We start from the raw sequence: 22,351 nt of genomic DNA on the forward strand, positions 1-22,351 counted from the left end.
AGGCTGGGTAAAAGGAGCCCTCACCTCTTGGCCACGCCAGGAAGGAATACACAGTTTTCATTATCTGCAAATGAATGACCTAGTATGTATTCCATAACACAGAAAGATAGAAGGTAGAGGAACTTCTTATTTCCCACAAAAAATACTGACCGAGCTCCTACGATTTAAGAATTCATAGGAGATGTGTTGCGTGGACTGGGTTTTCTACCCTCCTTAGTCGATACAGAGAGAACCAATTAACTTGAGATGAGTCAAGGAAATGAATCTAATATTTAAGAAGCAATGAAATATAACCCCAATGAGACAGACAGATAGCTCCCAAATTACATGTGGCTTTGAATTATAAATGCCATTGCTTGTAGAGTCAGAGGATTACTTAAATCATAAATACCTTTAACTATTATTAACTAGTTCACCAGCGAGACATGTTAAAGACATTATTTTTTAATAACATCCGGCAACAAGAATGAACACCTCCCTTCTGCCCTACTAACCTGTAAGACATTGCCTACAATGACACTATCAATGGTCTCCGGTGAGACCTTGCCCGCAGACAAAGCAGCCTTGGCGGCAAATTCAGTCAAGTCAATAGCCGTGAAGTCTTTCAGAAGACCTCCGTAAGCTCCAAAGGCCGTTCGCTTAGCAGCCACGATGAAGACACCTATTGGAATGAGGAGAGATTTGAATAGCCAGTGTCCCTAACATGCTTTATTTAAATAATCACACTGTGAAACCTTAGTATCTAAGGCACCATTTTCAATTAGATAACTGAAAATTTTTGTCGCATAATAATACACAGAACGGGTCACACTCCTGGAAGCAGTCTTAGGGGTTATCGGTTGGAGCAGTACCTACATGCTGGCACCAAGAACTATATACTGCGTGCTGGAACATAAATCCACTCTGCGTTCTTAGCCTCTGGTGACTTATGATGCTAGAAACATTTGTCTAAAACTGCAATGTTTCTTTGATGTGCTGAAGTATGTTGCCTAGTCATAGAACCAACGAATCTCCACACTAGAAATTCTTTTTGAGGTTTCAGGCCAACCACTCACCCCACAGGAAATTCCTGACAAGAGACAGAAAAAAAAAATTCCTCTGCTAGAAAACTTTCATAGTCCACTGTGTGAACGGACAACCTGAAGTATGATTTTTCCTCATACTGAACTGGCTCCTCTCACCAAGTCTTCAATCCAACAATCTGAGTTCAACCCAAATGCATCCCAAATAGTTTCTAGAATTTATGATGCTTTGAATGTGAACTATACACGCCTTTCCTTTTGGAGCCACAGGATGACTCCATTACAAATTCCAAATCATATTAACTATTATCTTTTAGCCTTAGAATAAAGTGGGCAAAAAAGATCACCTTTTACATGGGCATCCCCTCCAGATCTGGAGTCCACTAACCTGTAAAATATCCCGGATCTAAAGACTCCCTCCCTAAGTAGATAAAAAACACGTATTTTCCCTAAGTAAACAAAAAGCATCTTTCCACACTTCTTTATTTGACATTAGTTCTCACTGCTTTCTTCTAAAGGATTTCTAGTTTGCCAGTATCCTATTAAAATGCGCTACTTAGAATACAACAAAATTTCCTGCATTTGATCTAACTGCAAAGAAAACAGGGGCATTATCTATACATGTATTAATGTAAACTAGCACTATAAATTTATGGTATTACTATCAATCCAACCGATGTCCTGGTGCGAATAAATAAAAACTGTCCTTTCCCAAGACACTCTACTGTCACCTCTCCCCTCCAATCTGCTATAGTTACATAAGTCTCTGATGATGTGATGTCCACTAGAGTTGGGTGATGCAAAACTTGCACATCCATTATAATAGTTTCATTACACTAACGCTTATTAGGCACCGACACTTTATCACTTTTCGTATACTATCTAATCTTCCCAACAATCCTGCAAGGTAAATATTTCAGAGGCACATACAGGTGGCACTTAATACATGACAGATCTCATGCTTGGCGCTTCGTACACACTAGTATACGTATACACTGGTATACTCCAAAACAATCTGTGCTCACATTTCCACATTTTGCCAAGAAATTATGGGGCTTTTAACAATGGGCTTGTGCCAAGATATTAACCTGGAATTGAGACAATACAAACATTATACCATTCCTGCTATTTAAGTACAATTCTCCTGGGGCGCCTGGGTGGCGCAGTCGGTTAAGCGTCCGACTTCAGCCAGGTCACGATCTCGCGGTCCGTGAGTTCGAGCCCCGCGTCAGGCTCTGGGCTGATGGCTCGGAGCCTGGAGCCTGTTTCCGATTCTGTGTCTCCCTCTCTCTCTGCCCCTCCCCCGTTCATGCTCTGTCTCTCTCTGTCCCAAAAATAAATAAAAAATGTTGAAAAAAAATTTTTTTAAGTACAATTCTCCTGTTTATATTAGTGGAGATGACATCTTTCCATGGAACAAATTAAACCTACCCTAAAAAAAAAAACTTCACCTTCTCCTTTCATTGCTACTTTGAGAAACCCACAGTCCAAAAGAATGTTAGGAGTTAGGAGTAACATATGCAACTATAATTTAGAACAGATCCAATGAGTTCTTTACAGATAGACTATTCAGGTATTTACAAGACCATGAATATTAGTTCAGGGTATGACAAATATTTTGTTCTGATAGATTATTCTGTGCCACTATACCTTCCTGAATTTTTGCAAATGTCTTCTAATTCTTGTCACTTAACAGTCTCTACTTTGTTTTTTTTTTTTGAGAGAGAGAGCGTAAGCAAGCCCCAAGTAGGGGAATGGCAGAGGGGGAGGGGGAGGGGGAGGGGGAGGGGGAGGGGGAGAGGGAGAGAATCCCAAGCAGGCTCCAAGTGGAGCCCAATGCAAGGCTCAATCTCAGGACTATGAGATCATGACCTGAGCCAAAATCCAGAGTCAGACGCTTAACCAAATGAGCCACCCAGGCACCCCTCTACCTATTTTTATACTGGTGTTTTATTTCATTTTTCTTCTGCCTTCCCATGTCTTCTTCCTAATTTCATTACAGCCTGTGTGTGGTCATGGCCTAGTATGCTACCTGACCAACTCTCCTGCAGATAACAGTGGCAATACAGAAAAATGACTACCTGAAGGCGTTGGAGAATGAACAAAACTGGGCAGATGTGGAGAAGATATGGAAGAAAGGAACAGTACAGGGTGAGCATTCAACCTGTTTATAGCCTCCGACTTGAAGGCAAGCAGTCCACACTATGTGAATGGCTAGAACTCAGAAACTCACAATCTCACTGGCTTGACGATTCAGAGAACTGAGTTCATGGCCAACCACAGCCACTGGTAAATGAGAATGAATCTGGGAAAGGAGAGGACCACAGGGGGAGCCCAAATCATATACATATAAACTCTGCCTAAATATCTGTCTGACCCCTTAACCACGCATCTATACCTTAGCTAAGGCTAACTGAACTGAGATTTGAGCTATTGCCCTCTACAGGGGAGACAGAGTTTGCTGTCTGAGTTCAGCCAAATCAACTGCCTGCAAAAATAAACAGCCAACCAAACAATCAATAAACCAACACATTTGGAAAGGATATGACAGTATTCGGCCTCTACAATGTTTCATATGCAATGTCCATGCTACAATCCAAAATTACTGCACATATGAAGAAATGAGAAAATATGATTCATTCTCAAGAGAAAAGACAATCAACAGAGACCAACCCCAACATGACCCAAATGTTAGAATTAAAAGACAGGATTTTAAAGCAACTCTCTATTGTAACTGTGCTCAAGGATATAAAGGAAAATATGCTCATAATAAACGGTAAAAAAATAGAAACTATAAATCAAAATGGAAATTCTAAAACTGAAAAATATCTGAAATAAAAAATCCACTGAATGGGCTTAACAGAAGAATGGAAATAAAAGGAGAAAGATTCAGGGGCGCCTAGGTGGCTCAGTCCGTTAAGTGTCTGACTTTGGCTTGGGTCATGATCTCACGGTGCGTGAGTTCAAGCCCACCCATTGTCGGGCTCTGTGCTGATAGCTCAGAGCCTGGAGCCTGCTTCTGATTCTGTGTCTCCCCCTCTCTGCCCCTCCCCTGCCGGCACTCTGTCTCTTTCTCTCTCACAAATAAATAAACATTAAAAAAAAAAAAAAAAAAAAAAGGAAAAGAAAAAGATTCAGTAACTTGGAACACGGGTAAAAACAAATTATCCAATCGGAAGAACAGGAAAAATAACAAAGGGTCAGAACCTCAAAGTCTGACAAGGTCTGATAGGGGAACCAAGTCTGATAAAGGAACAAAGCAATTCAATGGATTAAGGGGTAGTCTTTTCAGCAAATGGCCCTGGAACTGTCACAGAACCAGGCTGGATCACTGTCAGAAAAAACAAGCGGCACTGGGAGATCTTGGTGGATCGGAGTTTTATTTTACATTGGCAGGCTCAGAGGAGATCCTTCTCCAGAGATCTGAGTCCTGAGCACAAGCATGGGAGACAATTTATCGTCTGTTACAACCGCATTCCGCGTTTGTAGTATTTGGTGCGTGGCAAGCAGGGCAGGAAGAACCTGGAAGAGTCTCTAAGCTAGGAACTAGAATTTATGTTAGTCCTGTGGGCCATCTTATGGTGTATAATTTTACTTATTTTCTCAACAGAACTGGACACCCACGTGCAAACAAAACAAAGCAAAACAAAACCAGACACAGCCTTAAACTTTTCATAAAAACTAACTCAAAACGGATCACAGACTTGGGGCGTCTGAGTGGCTTAGTCTGTTAAGCATCCATGTCTTGGTTTTGGCTCAGGTCATGATCTCACGGTTCGTGGGATTGAGCCCTGCATCAGGCTCTGCGTCCCCTCCTCTGCTTGTGTGTGCATATGTGCGTGCTCTCTCTCAACATGAATAAACATTTTTAAAAATGGACCATAGACTTAAATGTAGAATGAAAAACTATAAAACTTCTAGAAGAGAATACTGGATAAAATCTAGGTGCCTTCAGGCTTGGTGATAACTTTTAATGTTATTCTTTATTTTGAGACTGAGAGAGAGCGCATGTGCGCATGCGTGTGCAAGCAAGCCCTTGGGAGAGGAACAGAGAGACAGGGAGAGAGAGAATCCCAAGCAAACTTTGCTCTCCAGGCTCCAACGGGGGCTTGATTTCATGACCCGTGACATCATGCCCTGAGCCGAAATCAAGTGCCAGAGGCTTAACCCACTGAGCCACCCCGGTGCCCCAATAACTTTTTAAATACAACACCGAAAGTCTGATTCATGAAAGAAAAATGTGATTAAGTTGAATGTCATTTAAATTAAAAACTTTTGCTCTTCGAAAGACACGTTAAAGAAAAATGACAAGAACAAGCTGCAAACTGGGAGCAAATATTTACAAGACACTTATCTAATAAAGGACTGGTATCCAAAATACAAAAATAAATCTTAAAATTCAACAACAGGAAAACCAACAACCCAATTAAAAAGTGGGCAAAAAATCTTTATAGATACCTCACCAAAGATGATATAAAGATAGCAAGTAGCCATATGAAAATATGCTGATCATATGTCATTAGGGACGTACAAATTAGAATAACAGTTGATACTGCTATAAAAGTATTAGAATGGCTAACATCCAAAACACTAACACCACCAAATGCTGGTGAGGATGCAGAACAAAAATTTCGTTGCTGCCAGATGCAAAATACAGGCACTATGGAAGACATTTTGGCTGTTTCTTATAAAACAAAACATACTCTACCCGTATTATCCAGCAATCACTGTTCCTCTGTATTTATACAAATGAGTTGAAGACTTCCGTCCACACAAAAACCTACACATGAATGTTCACAGCAGCTTTATTTATAACTGCCAAAACTTGTAAGAAACCAAGATGTTGTTCCGTAGGTGAATGGATGTGGCACATCCATACCACAGAATATTATTCAGCAATAAAAATAAATGAGCTATCAGATCATGAAAACACATGGAGGAAGCTTAAATGCACATTGGAAAGTGAGAGAAGCCAACCTAAAAGAGCTACATAATGTAGGATTTCAACTACATGACATCTGGCAAAGGCAAAGCTACAGAGATAGTGAAAAGGTCACTGGTTGCCAAAGGGCTTGCCAGGTGTGCTGATATGACAGCGGGGGGGGGGGGGGGGGTGCGGGGTGGGGGTGGAAAGCCACTAGAAGGCAAAGGATTAACTCCACCTTCCTTTCTGTCACCCTGTTAGGTAAATATTAATCCATATAACCAAATCAACTACTAAGAGCAATCAGAACAAACTAAGAACAACTGCTGCTAAAAGCACCCACTTGTTTCTGAAGTCATTTGGCAGCCATACTTAGGTGCCTAGAAGGGATACACAAACATTGCCAACAAAGCCAAATAGTGAGACAACTCTTCCTTGGGAGCAACCACCTACCAAGCACTGGGATGTGTGTTCATAAAAAACTGGGGGATTGGTTCTTCTTGTTCCTTAAAGTTAAAATTCCACTGACTGCGACCATTTGTTGTAAGAAGGCAGTTTACATATATATATATATTTTAAAGTTAATAACCCTAGTATTTATGTACTCAGTGACTGCACTTTCCTGGAGTCAGTCAATCTAAAGTAATGGAAGGTAAAGGGAGCAAGCTGGTCTTCCAACAGAATACCACCACACATCTGGTGGAGCAGGTCACTGGGGCAGAAACGACCCTAAGAGACCATCAATGCCTCCCCATAAGCCTTCCCCACCCCGGACCAAGTCAGAGGCTGCGGCTCCTCCGTGATGCAATCCCCTGCCCTAGACCGCCGGGTGCTTAAGGCACCGCCCCAGTTCTAACGGGGTGGGGCGGGGTCTACGCAAAGAATGGTATTGACCTTCAAGCTCAGAAGCTGGCAAATCTTGTCCTCAGCCCTCAGCTGGAAACTGCCCTGCTGTCGCTAGTGCCTTACAAGCACGTTTTCTCCTAGGCCCGACCAATCCCTTCTGGTTGGGCTTTTTAGCAAATCCCCTTGCCGCCGATAAGACCCTAGCGGCGCTCACCTCGGAGAAGGGCCATGGCGGCGAGCGAGACGCGGCGCAGACTTCCCCCTCCAGCGACGCAGAGGGGCGCCCGCCCACACCCCAACTTAAGGACGTGAGGGCGGTGCCCCACGAAGCCACGCCCTCGCCCTTTCACTCACTTCGCGGGCCCGGCCGGCTGGTTGGCTGCGGCCTCTGCCTGGAGGGAGCTTACTTCCTTTTAGACAACACGCCACCCTCTTTGCGCATTAGCGTGGGAACCACAACTCTGCAAGCAGCCGGGCCTTGCAGCAAAGAGCGTCCCTTGCCAGCGCATCTCCCCCTCACATTTTTGCTTTTAAAGATTTTACCTCTAAAGCGAGAGGATGATTTGACTCTACCCTGTCCATCCTATCCCTGGCCCCTCTACTCGCCCCTGTAATTAATGTTCCCCTTCATCCCCCAGCAAATCTTCATCATCACTGGACCAGGTATCCCGACGCCGAGACAGCCACAAGGCGGAAGGGGCCAGAGGAATGGGGGGCGCTGGCCCGCGCTGGCCGGAAATTGGGGGGTGGGCAGGGCGTGGAGGACGGCACGAGCGGATTGGCTGGGGCTGGCTGGCTGGCTGCGGAGTGCGGCTGCGCGGACCGCTGGAGGCCTAGGCCCCTGGGTTTGAGAGAGACCCTGGGACTGGAAGCCAGTTGGCGGGCCGAGCAGGGTGGTGGGGTGGGGAGGTTGGCGTCCGAGGGAGGGTAGTGAGTGTCTTAGGGCAGGGACGCCCCGAGTCCCCGATATAGCCCCCGATGAGCTCGCAGTATTTTCCTTATATGATCAGGCCCCGTTGCTGGCGATGCCGCTAGCCCGGAGCCTGAAAAGATTATGAAAATGTGTCTGGCGAAGTGGGGCTGGGGACCGGGAGTCGGGAGATTAGGGGCAGCGGGTAGGCTGGAGATGAGGGAGCTTTAGGAAGGCCTCTGCCGCTGTAACTGTGAGCCCTGGTCGATGATGACGTGACCACTGCGCAATCTGAGTTCTAGGAACCAGGTGATGGAGTGTGTGCTGAGAGCTGACTGAGACCGGGGCGAACAGGACACTAGGCTGGCGGAGGCGGAGGCGCAGCCACAGGGCTCTGGGGTGGGCCAGGTTCCTATGCCTGGGAAGCTGCCTTGGGTTGCCTTGAGGTTTTCTGTGAACCCTCAGGGACTCCTCCCCTGCTTACGGGGAGAGGGGAGGGAGATACGGTCCAAGATCCCTAGGGGATGCCTGAAACTAAGTAGTACCAAGTCCTATATATACTATGTTTTTTTTTCCTATATGTACATACCTATGATAAAGTTTATAATTTAGGTACAGTAAGAGATTAACAATAGCACACAGCATACTGTAATAAAAGTTATCTGAATGTGGTCTTTATCTCTCAAAATATCTTGTGATAATGTGAGGTGATCAAATGTCTACCTGATGAAGTCAAGTGAGGTAAAGGTCTAGACATTGTGACACAGCCTTAGGCTACCGTTGACCTTCTGACACCTTAGAAGGAGAATCATCTGCTTTGGGGACCCTGGTTGACCACAAGTGACTTTGGGTAACTGAAAATGGAGGAAAGTGAAATGGCAGATGAGAGGGTTAAGTTATACTCTTAAGTCCATGAACACTTGGCTCATGTCACGTTAGACATCAACATTTACAGCTTTGCTTAAGGCAGAGTTTCCATGTGGTCACATGTGCAAATCTTAAATTGGTTGAATTGTGCAAGTATATACCTTCTTGTAACCCAAACTGCCATCAGCTGTAAAACTAAAAAGACCCTCAGATTTATTCCTTTTCTCCTGTTACTTTAATTTGTGTGAATGCTGGAAATTGATAGTCGATTTAATACATAGGTACGTTCTGAGAGTTACTAACTTTAAAAAAAAAAAGGCAAACTACTTTTTCACAACAAATGTATATAGTCAATAGAATTCTGACTGAGGTCAAAGCATCCCACCTGCTAGATGATATTTTACACCTGCATTTTCTGATGATTAACAGAGAGTTGTAATAAAAGCTACCATTTTTTGGATAGTGTGCCCAGCATTGTGCCAGGCACTTACACTGTTTATAATTCTTATACCCAGTGGTACAATAATTACATAAAGTGGAATAATATACAATTTTTACACATCGGACAAATTCTGAGGGTCATTCTACAACCCCAGGAGATAGATGTTTTGTTTTGTTTTTCTTTTTCATTTTATAAATGAAGAAGCGTAGGCCCAGAGAAACCAAAGAACTTGCCGAGGCCTCAAATCTAGAAAATTGCTGAATTAGAATTTTGAGCCCTGATCCTCAAATGCCTCAGGCCCGTATTGTCTTTGGCATTTACAGGATATAGAATAGAGGAGTAGGGTAGAAGAGAGGACAGGTATCATTAGCTAAGGTATATGTTGTACAAAATGAAAGGTGAATGTTAAGTGAATCTTCTTTAGAGGAAGAAATACAGTATTTGGGAAGAAATCCTGTTACTTTCAGTGTATGATGGCTCAGGTTCAGAAGGTTTATAAGCTTTTTTCTGCAGGGGAGGAGGTGTGGGTGAGATAAAGTGGTTTCAGGCAGGTGGAGAGGTGAGGCAATGAGTCAGTACTAGATATTTACCTTTTCTTGACCAGGGTTCCGACAGGAAACGATTTGAGTGACAATTTTTTAAATTTTCTCAAAGATGATACAGAGCAAGTACCATTGCAGATGCACAGGAGTTAAGTTATTTCATTGCATATAGTGGAAACCTTGGGGCATTCAAACTTGATTTGGGTGTGACAGCTAGTAACCCAGTGTTAGTATTTTTTTGCCATTATAGTTCCCGTGTTCAAGGCTTATTTTTTCCTCTAGGGCTAATTATTGGTTCGGATGGTTTAGGCTGCAAATGACAGAAGACTTGACTTAAACTGTCTTACACAATAAAGTTTTCATTGTTTCACATAACAAGAAGCCTCCAAGCATTACCATGTCATCAAGCACTCAGGCTTTTAGTTGTTACAGCTGTAGGCATCATGTCTGCACAAAACCATGTTCAAAGAGAGGAAGGTGAGTATTTACCATGTCTTTATCAAGAAGGGACATCTTTCTCTTCTGTTCGTCGGCCAGAATTGGGTTGTTTGCCCATGCTGTAGTTGCAAAAGTGGCTGGAAAAACAGGTCTGTGTTTTTCAATTTCTATCTTGGAAAGCAGGCTCTGCCAGTAAGGATGAAAACTGGAAAAGGCTGTTGGGTAAGTGACCTTCAGTGTCAGGCACGAAGCCCTGTATTAGCAATTACACAGACTTTCATGCAACCTACCCTCTCATATTGCATACTGACCTCTCTAAGTTGCTATGATGAATTTGGATTTGTATAGCTTAGCCCATGAATGAGAAGTTGGAGCTCTGGCATTTTGCACTCCCTGTCAACCAAGAGTTCTGCTTCAGCAGTGTCCTCTGGTTAGACAAAAGGTACTGTGCAATTGCTCACATTTGTTACTGAATTCAATGTCAACATTTATTTAAAATGGGTAAACAGGGTGCCTGGGTGGCTCAGTCAGTTGAGCGTCCGCCTTCGGCTCGGGTCATGATCTCACGGTTTACAGATTCAAGCCCCACGTGGGGCTCTGTGCCGACAGCTTGGAGCTTGGAACTTGCTTTGGATTCTGTGTCTCCCCCTCTCTCTCCCCCTCCTCCACTCACTCTCTGACTCAAAAATATACACATTAAACAAACAAAAAAGAAATGTCACTAAAATCGATAGATCCTAAAACCCTTGGGTAAATGGTTTACATATATAAGAACCTGTAAATATATGTAAGGGCATTTACATAGTCTCAGAGTATCATGAAGAGGAAAATGTACCCTCACAAAAGAGAAATCTTGGGAATATTACCACCTTAACCAAATGACAAAGCTTAACATCACCAATAATGGGAGAAGCTAACACCATACATCCCCTTGGAGCATTGGGGACACAACCTCACCCATGTGGGATCTCTCCAAAAAATGTCTGACTGGAATGTAATCCTAAGGAAACAATCAGATGAATCCAAATGAAGAGGTGTTCTGCAAAGCAACTGACCTAAAGTCTTCAAAAATATCGATGTTGTGGAAAAAAAAAAAAAAAAGTCTGGTATTAAAGGAACTAGGGATTAACAGTCAAATGCAATGTGGGATCTCTAATTGGAAACTGGGTTAAAAGCAACTACTCTAAAAAACAACAGCAACAACAAACCAAAAAACTCCAAAGCAAAATAAAACAAAACAAAAAAACCAAAAAAACAGCAACTCAAAAGAACAGAATTGGGACATTTGGGAGGAACTTTAATATAAGTTATATGAGATAGTTGTATTGACATTACTTTTCCTGATGTTAATTTTATTGTAGAAATGTGGGAGATTGTCCTCTTTTCTTAGGAGCAGCTGTGGTGAAGAATAAGGATGTCTGCAATTCATTTTCCAGTGACTCAGAAAAAAAAAATGCATACAAATATACTGACAGAGAAAGAGAGGAAGCAAATATGGCAAAATATTACCAATTAGGGAATCTAAATCAAGAGTGTATGGTTGTTTATTATTTTGTTTTTATAACTTTATTATAGGTTTTTAACTTTCTCAATATAAGAATGCAAAAGGATCTTTCAAGTAAGCCCCAAAATTATCTGAAACAAATTATTTTCTAAAATATGTAGTCCTTTTCATGTTTAGCCATACAGCCAATATATATTACACTAAGTATGGATATCCAAATTAGTTATTTTATAATTTTTTTGGCCTAGACACGAAACCTCTCATGAGATGTAAAGTCTTAGACATTTAGCTTTCAGTATTTTTTTTTTAATGTATTATTTCTGTACTTATTTTTGGGGAAAAACAAGTAGCTTAGTATAAAACTGGAAATCAGCCACTCTATTGTAAACCTGTAAATTCTAATATTAAGATTTAATTAAGATTTCATAAATATTAAGCCTCAGCCTTATCTCCCACATTTTCTGGATAATTTTCCTATACTTAAACATCCTATAATACTCAAAATTAATGGTAGCTTAAGCAGCAATGGCCTTAGTAGTTTCAGTAATGGAAACTAGGGAGAGCTGGTGAAGTCATTAGGAGATAGAAAAAATTTTCAAAATGAGCATATGAATTTGAATGACAGAAGAGAGTTTGCTAATCTTCAGTAGTTTGGAATATTACATATGTGCTCACTGTTAATCTGCTTTGGTGACAACTTCAATTTTTGATCGTTAAAAAGGCAATTATTACCTCTGGTGTGGTTTTGCCTTCACAACAAATACCTACTCGTCAGAAAGTTCAAGTTACTAAACAAGCACATCAGAAATGAAATGTAGGGGCACCTGGGTGGCTCAGTCGGTTAAGTGTCAGACTTCAGCTCAGGTCATGATCTTGTGGTTCATGAGTTTGAGCCCCATGTTGGGCTCTGTGCTGACAGCTCGGAGCCTGGAGCCTGCTTCGGATTCTGTGTCTCCCTCTCTCTCTCTGCCCCTCCCCTGCCCCTGCTCTCATTCTCTCTCTCTCCCTCTCTCTCACTCATGAATAAATATTAAAAAAGTTTTTTTTAATCTTTATTTTTGAGAGAGAGAGAGAGTGTGAGCAGGGGAGGGACAGACAGAGAGGGAAACACAGAATCTGAAGCAGGCTCCAGGTTCTGAGCTGTCAACACAGAGCATGATGCGGGGCTCGAACTCATGGACCGAGAGATCATGACCTGAGCCGAAGTCGGACGCTTAACCTACTGAGCCACTCAGGCGCCCCATAAATAAACATTTTTAAAAAATGAAATGTAGACCGAAATAGATGCCGATTTGCTGAACTTTCTCAAGTTTGCCGCAAATCTTGGTGTATTGTAATAACCTTAAGACATTGTCACAAACTGAGGTGAAGGATACATATCTGTGTTTTTCTCCTCCACGTGTTAAAAGTTATTTGCAGTGTCTACATCCTTACCAAGGCTTAGAATTACACTTAGTGATATAGCCATAGGCACATGTCTATACTTCTTTGGTTCTAATTTTACTCTGCAAATTGCTCATGTTGGTGGATGGGGAGAAACACTATGTTGATGCCCTTCAGCCAGACTCCTCCTGGAACACACCCTTGTTTGAGCGGTTCTGTGCGGGCTTTGATACAGGCTGCAACAAGGGAGATCACTCAGCAGGGGCAGGGCTTAGGGGGTGGAGAGGCATCTCAGTGAGAGGGTATTAGGAGGTGGTTAGGTGATTTGGGGAGAGTCCAGAGAAGCAGGGCTTCACTCTGAGTTGGGTGCTGTCTGGAAGTAGGAACAAGTCTTTGGGTAATATAAGCCTATCCAGGAGGAGGCGGGTCTGAGCTGGACTAATGGCAGCTGGTGAAGTTGCATTCACTCCTGTTAGCTGGGAGAGGACAGGCGTGGCAGCGTGTGATTTGCCAGTGGTCTTGTCTTCGTGCTTAGAACTACCAAGTGGTCTCGTGTTGTCTCACTTATTCAGAGAGCGACCCTGTCTGTTGTTTTGTGAGACTTGGTGTGAAGGGAGACACTGTAGGGCCCGTCCTCCTTCTCACGCCACCCAGGCCTCGCTCTAACGGCAAGACCAGGTCCCGGATGTCGGGCTGCTTTTCTTTCTCAACTCTAAGTCGTTAAGTGTGTCCTGTATGAAATTTTGGCTCTTTGCAGACGGTTTTCGTGTTGAGGTCTTGATGGTAAGCCTAGACCTCTCTGGGTATGAGGTGAAAGCTGTCCTGAAGAGTTTATTCTTCCCTCAGCCACTCAGAAAAGAGGGGGAGCCCGTTCTCAGGTTGGAAGTTGGGTTTCAGAGGTAACTTTTTACTGACCAGTATTTGTGTGTCATGAAATACTTCATAGCGGTTCCTGGTGATGGGTGTTGAAGGGCACCATCCCCAGAGAAGCCTTATTTCTATACCTATGGGTGGGACTGTGATGTAGCTTTCAAAGATTTCCAGGGCATTTTGGTGTGTGCTCCCGTAGGTAAGAAATGCACCCGTGCTTCTGTATAAGTGTTGTTTCCGGGCTACGATGTTCCATTGGCCAATTTGTCTATCTGTGCCTTTTCCACACATCTTAATTACTGAAGTTTTATACTAAGTCTTGACGCTCGTCAGGAAAGTTTTCCCTTTCTCTGAAGGAAGGTTTTCCTTATCCCCGGGTCTTTGCATTTCTATGTCAATTTTAGAATTAGCTGGTCAATTTTCACCAAAAAACTGTTGAGATTTTTTGATTCTGTACGTAGATCAACTTGGAGACAACTGACAACGCTTTTGTGGTATTGAGTCTTCCGATCTGTAAATGTGATAGAATTTCTCCAGGTTGTCATTGTTTCACTTACATTATAAACTCCTCCACACAGATCTTATATTTTCCCACTATTTTTTAATGCCATGTGCAAAGTTATACAAAGGACTGAGTCACTCTCTGGGCTCTGTGCCCTGTACCATGGATCTACTGGTCTTCCTACACCAAACTACCTTGTTTGAATTCTGTAGCTTTAAAGTAATTGCTCAATAAGTCTATTTTCCAGGGAAAGTTTTCCCCCACATCCAACGCGTGGGCTGAAGCTTGCCAACCCCGTGTTTAAATGATCATGGTGCATGTTTGGACGTAGGGGGCCCTGGAATGAAGTTTCTCAAGCAGGCATTAAAAATAAACTTTTCAGCCAATAGATACCCGCAGAGTTTTAAAGTTCATTTAGATGTGGCACACCACTTTATTCAAAAGTATTTATTTCCACAAATTTTTATCCACAGCTGAATATTACAGTGACTAATACAAGCATCTTTCTATAAACAAAGGTGTAGTTTACAGATTTTTCAAAATGAAAAAATATTTTTATCAGTAGTATTTCCTCTTACAATGTTAGATTCACCCCGGGATTGGAGGTGAACCCTTTACAGAGAAGCAGTCTTTCATCTAAACATCAGTTGCTGGCAAAATGTTATATCCAAATCTGGGTTATTCTGATACAGTATCGTTTTAGAAAGTAGCTTAAATTCACTTCTGATTGCCTTTATTAGAATTAGAAATGTCTTTAGGAAAACCAATCTTTACTTTAGTATCTAATGACCTTTATAAGAAAAAAACCCAGTTCTATATTTGTCATTGGCATTAACCTCTAATTTTTCTACACCCCCTAATTCTCTAATTATGGCACCAACATATACAAAAAAAGGAATTTTGGCTATTTGGCTCATGCAGCAAATTAACTGAGAAATTGACTGCAGAGAAATATTCTATGAGGATAAACTATGGGGTCCCGCCCCATGCTGTCACACTGTAGTAACCCTTTAGTCCCATAGGCAGGATAGAAGTGCTTCAATTCAGGGTATCCCTTGCTGCCTAGAATTAGGTCAAACGTATGAAAACAATTACATAGATGCAAAAGAAAGGGATTCTAGTTTATTCACTATAATCTTAATGCATGAAAACTCTAAATAGTGGTGTATTGGTGGCAGCAGTATTAATTTTTTTCTAAGGGTTCCAAGTTCCTGGTTCGGTTTTGTTTTTATAAAAGCCTGAAAATTTCATGGTATAGGACAATCAAGGGAAGAAAGTCCTACTGAAAGGGGAAGAACAGTATTTTCCTTTGGGTCTACTCTGCTCTCCAGGTACCGTACACCTCACCGCAGCTATGACGATCCAGGGAGAACACACGGAGGAGATCTGTTGTCAGCTCTGATTATTAATAGGTACATCACGCACATTACTACCAGTAAGCAGAGAGGCTCCCTCTTATACCTAAAACACAAACTGTCTATAAATATTTGATTCTTGGGTAATCTTTAAAATGCTGTTTCAAGAGACCAATCAAAACTCCACCATGATGTCGAATGTTAACATTCTTCCCACGGCAACACTTATTCCAGAGAAATAATTGGCGACTCAGTTATCTTAGTAACTGCCGAAGGCACATGGTGAGAGGGGTGTCGACTAAATTTTAAACAGTAAAAAATAAAGACAGCTATCTAGTGCAGAGTTCAAACCTTGATGTTGAATTAAGTTACATTAAGTCATTGATTTCATGAAGGTGGATAATGTTTAACTTTAAAAATGCGAAAAATAAAAATGCTAATAAGCGATTCAAGTTTCTCTGACGATGCTCCTTCCAGTCTCCAAGTGTTAAATAGGGCCGATCGAAACATTAACCGATCACTGTGTTTCTTTATTGTCAGTGCTCTATAAAAGACCATTTGTTTTTAAAGCATACATAAATTAAACATAGCTCCAGTGAAAGCTCTCTCTCTTCTGGAAAAGAACTTAATCTGCCATTTCTTGGACTAAGTAGAGGACTATTCATAATGCCCCACCCCCGCTCCCGTCCTGCATTTAATTGCCAAGCTTTTATTCAATGAGTCCTTGGCACCTAGTGATTACCCAGTGACAGCAGAGGTAGTGACCCACGGGGATAGAGAGGAGGAGGATGTACGACAGAATGTAAGGACAGTAAACCATTGCTTTTATGGAATCCCTGCCCTTCAAACTCCTTAACACACTCTAAACAAAGCCATTTGGGGCTACCTTGAAGATTAAGGACAGTCCTTACATGAGAGACTCCATTTTAAACTAAAGTGCAGCAACAGGCAAATTATACTTAATAAACAACTTTAAAAGAGGTAGCCACAGACCTAGTAGGTTTAGACTGGCCTTCCAAAGTCTGTTGTGGGTGTCAGATGAACTTAAGTGTACTGGGCCGAGGGTCAGGCACGGCTCTGCAGATAGCCAAGAGGAGCCAGCATGTTTACTGCGGAGGGGTCACGCTGGAGACACGGATTTGGACAGGATGGTCAAGAGTCTTCGCCCAGGTGCTGGGCCTTGTCCTACCCCAGCAGCCGCAAGAATGGCAGAGAAAGTGGAGGCGAAAGGGCACAGTATGCAGGACCCTTCAGGGCTTGGAGTGTGTGATGTCTCTAGCAGCCTTCCTAGTTGCCTGGCTGAGTAACAGGGTGTGTGTGTGGGGTGTGTGTGTGTGTGTGGGGGGGGGGATGTTCTACCTGCGGTTCACGGAGAAGTCTTATCTTCTCAGCGTAATAGGCTCTCCTTGGTTTTGCAGAACAGATGGTGTTTGGTCATGGGAACAGCATACTGTTAATCTACTAGAAATATGGAAAAAAAATCATTAAAAAAAGTGGGCGTGGAGAACTATGCAGGGTTTTCTAACCAATGCCTCCTTTGAAGAGGCAAGGGAAAAACCGATAAAAGCAACAAACAAAATCTGTACTATTTCACTGAATATTCTTTAATCCTTTTTTTCAAAGCAGAGATATTTCTGATGTTTATGTGTTAATTTAAAAAAAAATATTGAAAATAACCTGAAAAGGGGACATAGGTTATTCTCACTCTTTAAAAAGAACACACACACACACACAAACCCAAAGAACTTGGGTAATAATAATCCCTGATTTTAAAAAGGTTTTTTTAAAAAGCTTTTTTCAAATAATCCAGTTTTCAAGATGAAGTTTTTTTCCTTTACTATTTTGATCATCTGGAATTACAGTGAATTATATGATGCTCTTATTGGAAGTTTTATGGCATCAAGGGCATTGCAGGCTTTCATATGAACTTGTTTGGTTTTTAATCTGTAAATAAAACTTGGTTTTCTTTTCTAATATTTAGCTTATGCACATTTTCATTGGACTAGCATTAGAAGCAAAGAAGATCTTTCCATCTTGCTCACATTTTAAGTTTGGGACCATAGCATTTGAAAAACAATTTTTTTTTTAACATTTATTCATTTTTGAAAGTGTGTGAGTAGGGGAGGGGCAGAGAGGGAGACACAGAATCCGAAGCAGGCTCCAGGCTCTGAGCTGTCAGCACAGGGCCTGATGCAGGGCTCGAACTCACAAACTGCGAGATCATAACCTGAGCAGAAGTTGGATGCTCAACCAAATGAGCCACCCAGGTGCCCCCTTGGGACCACAGCATTTTTAGCGTTATTCCTTCATAAACCCAAGACTATGCAAAAAGGGTTTAAGCACATTAGGGACTGAGTCTTATAATTTTGCTTTCCCAGTACTGGGAATGTTTCATTGGGAGGTCAGTTACACCACCGTCTCTGCATCACCAGGCATTCAAAATATTTTTGACAAACTTCTCACAAGGCCCCTGTATTTTTGTTCTCAGAACATCTCCCCACAAACTCATCTGCACCTGTGGTTTGTTGACCTGGAAAAATGTTATCCAGTATGCAACAGTATCAGGGTTATTAGTACCGTTATTTGTTAAAAGTCCTCTGAAGGCAATTTATGTGATTTACATATTTTTAATATTCTTTTACTTTGGGCATTCTCCAGTTATATGGAAAGATCAAAACTAGGCAGTTTCCATTTTACAGATTGGCACCTTTTATATGGCCATGGGGACTGCTTGGTGGCTGTAGATTATTATAATATGAACTCATTTAGACTGAAATCATATACTTAAAAAAACTGTCCATATTTCAAGTGTTTTATTCTGAGTAGTAGGTACAAAAAATAATGACAGATGTGTCTTATTTCGTATAGTTCAGCACTCTGTGCAGGTTCTCAGTCTCTGATGTGATCCACTTTTAAAGATTTAATAGATCCTTGAATTCACTTTACAGTATAGATTTCCTTCTTGCTCTCATTGGAAATGGAGCCAAAGGTGGGAAGGTGCCTTGTCAGACCTCATTGAGGAACTCCAGATTGAGATATGCTGGGATGTGGATGGAGTCCATGGTCAGAGAGGATGGGTTAAATGGAAACAACACCGGAAACATGTGCTTGAAGTCTAACAGCAGTTGCTGAGGGTCATTCCGCTCTTGTAGTTGTGCCTGTGGGGAAGAGTGAGACCATGTAAAATACTTAAAACACCTAAAGATAGCCAGTTTAGGTGAACTCACAAAAGTGAATTAGCATGTATCATGGAAATATTTAACGCAATTAGGTTGGGCTTTGGGAAAACGTGGCCTCCCTGTCCCTGGGGTTATTTGGCAGGAGAGGAGCCCTGTTGTAGGCCTGTTGGAGATGACTTTAAGCTCTCCCCTAATGCTAGAATAGAAAAACTACATTTCAGGTGCAAATCATGTGGACAGGTACTGTAGTGAAGTGGTTAAGACTGTGGGCTCTGGAAACAGACAGCCTGAGCTCTGATCTGGTACCACCCTGGGCAAATTTCTGAACCTGTCTACACCTTAGTTTTCTCATCTGTAAACTGGAATGGGGAGAGTGACAGCATATAAAATGGCAGAGTGGGAAGCACTGGGGCTCAGTCCCTCCATTGAAGCAACCATTGAGCTGGAGAAAGCAATTGCTATCAACTCTCTTGGAACTCTGGAAACTGACTGGACACTTACAACGAGCAGGAGTATGCCTGATGAAGGGGGAGGCTGCTTATGTTCACTAAGAGAGCAGTATGTATGAACCAGCCACTATTCCCCAGTCTCCAGCCCCTTGCAGCTGTTGGGGGAGAAGCCCACACTCCTGGAGAAGCTGGCCAGTGTGGCAGGGCAGGCAGTGGAAGCTTGTCCTCCAAAAATTTGGGGTTGTGCACTTGTTGGTCTGGCATTCCCTGATGGACTGGCACAGATGCCTGCCTTGATTTTGGCTTCTTTTGGGATACGGTGGCTTCCCCCAGTGGCATCAATTGGAAGATTTAAGCCTCTTTCCTTTCCCCTCTATTTGCAGCCAGACATTTTAGGAAAAGTATAATGACTGAAAGGAAACTTTTCAGTTTACTAAAGGGGTTCAACAGCAGACTTGGGCAGGCAGAAGAAATGATCAGTGAACTTGCAGATAAGGCAACTGAAACTATCCAGATGGAGGAACACATAGAAAAAAGATGAATAAAAGCGAACAGAACCTGAGGGACCCATGGGACACCATAAAGCATACAACATATATGTCACAATAGTCCAGAAAGAGAAAAGAGAAAGGGGAAGAAAATATCTGAAGAAATAATGGTCAAAAGTGTCCCAAATCTGATGAAAGACACCCCTCTCTCCCCCCTCCAAGAAACTCAACAAACTCCAAGCAAGATTTAAAAAAAAAAAAAAAAAAGACCCAAGTGAGATCAAAAAGATTCACACTGAGACACATTAGAGTCAAATTATCAAAGCCCAACAACAAGGAGGGAATCTTGAAAGCAGCAGGAGAGAAAGGACTCCTGCATACAACAAGGTGTCCTCAAGGAAGATTATGAATGGATTTCTCATCAGAAACCATGGAGGTCAGAAGGGAGTCCTGAAAGAAACTGTTAACCAAAAACTCTACATCCAAAACCATCCCTCAACAATGAAGGGGAAATGGAGTCCTTTCCAGATAAACAAAAGCAGAAGAAACAAAAGAAAGTCCTACAGGCTGAAATAAAAGGTCACTGGACAGTAACTCAAAGCCACAGGAGAAATAAAGAACATAGGTAAATGTAAAAGCCAGCAGCGGACTTTTGGTTTGTAATTCCTTTTTCCTATACAGTTTATACAGATACAGAAAACAATGATAAATTTCTGTCAATGGGAACATATGTGGAACACACGTGGCCTGTGACAATAACAAAATAATGACAGAATGACAGAAGGACAGAGATGGGTAGCAGTGGAACTCGCGTACTCCTGAAACTGAGTTGGTATTATTTAAATTAGGTTGTTGTGGGGCACCTGGGTGGCTCAGTCGGTTGGGTGTCCGACTTCAGCCCAGGTAATGATCTCGCGGTCTGTGAGTTCAAGCCCCGCGTCAGGGTCTGGGCTGACAGCTCAGAGCCTGGAGCCTGCTTCCGATTCTGTGTCTCCCTCTCTCTCTGCCCCTCCCCTGTTCATGCTCTGTCTCTGTCTCAAAAATAAACTTAAATTAGGTTGTTGAGAGTTTCAGATGTTAACTGTGATCAACAAGGTGACTACTAATAACTAAAAAAATATATATACAGAAAATGAAAGCAGGGAATCAAAATGGTATACTACGAAAACCACACACACACACACACACAGTCACGAGGAACATAAAATCTAGGCAGGCACACAGAATACCAGTAGCTGCATGTCAGATGTGATTACTGATAGAGCGCACATCGTGTTTAGTACATAGGATGGTGTCTGGCACTAGGTGAGTCCCGTGTTTGCTCTGATCTTTACATGTTCCTTTGTACCTTCTGCCTGTGCACATCCCATCAACCTCTGAACCGTGAACCCAGGTGCAACTGTACTTTTATAAACACTGCTGAGACTGGTTCACTGAGTGCTTCCAAGAGGAAAATCAACACAGCCTGAATCTGTAAAAACACAGGTCGTCTCCTGCGAGCTTCAACTGTGAAAGCTTCCCCCCCCCACCCCCTTGTTAGGAAGCCACACCCATTGCCTCAGGTAGTGACAACACTTTGACATGTTGTAACTTTCTACAGGTTTCATTATTTCCCCGTTTTGGAGAAGGCTGAGGATGCTGATGTGCTAAACTCCCCCCGCATTCATTAGCACATCACATCTGACTAATGTTCCTAGCACCTCCGGTTTTCTAAAGCCTTCAAGCAGGGCTGAGGTCAGTAATAACGCAGTAGTGTTTGAAAAGTGTTGGGAAACAGGTTTCTAGAACAAAATCAGTGTGGGCATAGGATTGAGAGGAGATTCTATGGTGGCTGTGGAGCACATAAAGGTGTACCTACATGGACAATGAATGGAAAATGCTTTCAATTTCCAGCTGTCGATTTAATTTTTTTAATGTTTATTCATTTTTGAGAGGTGGGGGGAGGGAGGGAAGGGCAGAGAGAGAGAGGGGGAGACAAAATCCGAAGCTGGCTCCAGGCTCCGAGTTGTCAGAGCAGAGCCCGACACGGGGCTTGAACCCATGAACTGTGAGATCATGACCTGAGCCGAAGTTGGACGCTTACCTGACTGAGCCACCCAGACACCCCCAAAACCGAAAATTTTTGATAGTATTGCCAGCTACTGAAATTGGTAGCTGAAGAAGACTCAGAACCTGACTTGGATCTTCAGAGGCCATCTGCTCAACGTCTGCTGCCTTTTGTCTGTGCCCTCAGTTCAAAGCCAAAGTCTGACATGGCAGTATTCTTTGACCTTTGGCCTGGCTACTCTCCTAAACAGTGCCTCTGTCAACAAGCAGTTCCAGCTCTCCCTCTGATGTGTGTGTCTTAGATATTTAAAGCCAAATAAGACTTCCTAAACTCATACTTTGGTTCGTGTAAATTATCATTGCCCCATAAAAATCAGCGCTGAGTCAGACAGCCCAGTAGCTTCTCTTCTGTCATCAAACTCTTCCTCTAATTTCAGTAGCTAACTACAGCTGTGTCCTAACTGGATCTTTCCACATCAGTGTCCCTGCCTCTTGAAATAGCCGTGTAGGTCAAACCTCTGTCTGCTTTTCCCTGTGGTCTGCCTGTCACTACATTTTCTCTCCTGCCCTTGGAAGAACAACCT

General features: G+C 42.5%; 2 protein-coding genes and 2 non-coding genes across 6 annotated transcripts in view; 2 read left to right on the plus strand and 2 right to left on the minus strand.

The window, feature by feature from the left end:
* The window catches only part of ACAA2 (acetyl-CoA acyltransferase 2), a 34,116-nt gene extending 26,658 nt beyond the window's left edge, over positions 1 to 7,458 (minus strand). Inside the window, exons 1-2 of one of the 2 annotated variants that reach the window (XM_019464077.2) lie at positions 7,007 to 7,458; positions 495 to 661 (exon numbers count right to left, since the gene is read on the minus strand). In XM_019464077.2, coding sequence (XP_019319622.1) covers positions 495 to 661; positions 7,007 to 7,022 — 183 coding nt within the window. In that variant the 5' untranslated portion in view covers positions 7,023 to 7,458. The remainder of the gene's footprint in view (positions 1 to 494; positions 662 to 7,006) is intronic. The other variant, XM_019464078.2, reaches the window with a different exon arrangement.
* A 285-nt stretch (positions 7,459 to 7,743) lies between these two features.
* On the plus strand, positions 7,744 to 7,886 carry LOC128777153 (small Cajal body-specific RNA 17). The gene has a single exon (XR_008422349.1). It is a non-coding gene; the product is annotated as a small Cajal body-specific RNA 17 (non-coding RNA).
* Positions 7,887 to 7,963: 77 nt separating this feature from the next.
* Positions 7,964 to 8,046, plus strand: LOC128777149 (small Cajal body-specific RNA 18). Its single transcript, XR_008422345.1, has one exon. It is a non-coding gene; the product is annotated as a small Cajal body-specific RNA 18 (non-coding RNA).
* Positions 8,047 to 18,403: 10,357 nt separating this feature from the next.
* Positions 18,404 to 22,351, minus strand: part of MYO5B (myosin VB) — a 338,549-nt gene continuing 334,601 nt past the window's right edge. For both annotated transcript variants that reach the window (XM_019464074.2, XM_019464075.2), the window contains one exon: positions 18,404 to 18,763. In XM_019464074.2, the coding sequence (XP_019319619.1) occupies positions 18,611 to 18,763 (153 nt within the window). In that variant the 3' untranslated portion in view covers positions 18,404 to 18,610. The remainder of the gene's footprint in view (positions 18,764 to 22,351) is intronic.

Source organism: Panthera pardus, unplaced genomic scaffold (genome assembly GCF_024362965.1).
Source record: "Panthera pardus isolate Hobbes unplaced genomic scaffold, ASM2436296v1 HiC_scaffold_15, whole genome shotgun sequence".
Lineage (NCBI taxonomy): Eukaryota > Metazoa > Chordata > Mammalia > Carnivora > Felidae > Panthera > Panthera pardus.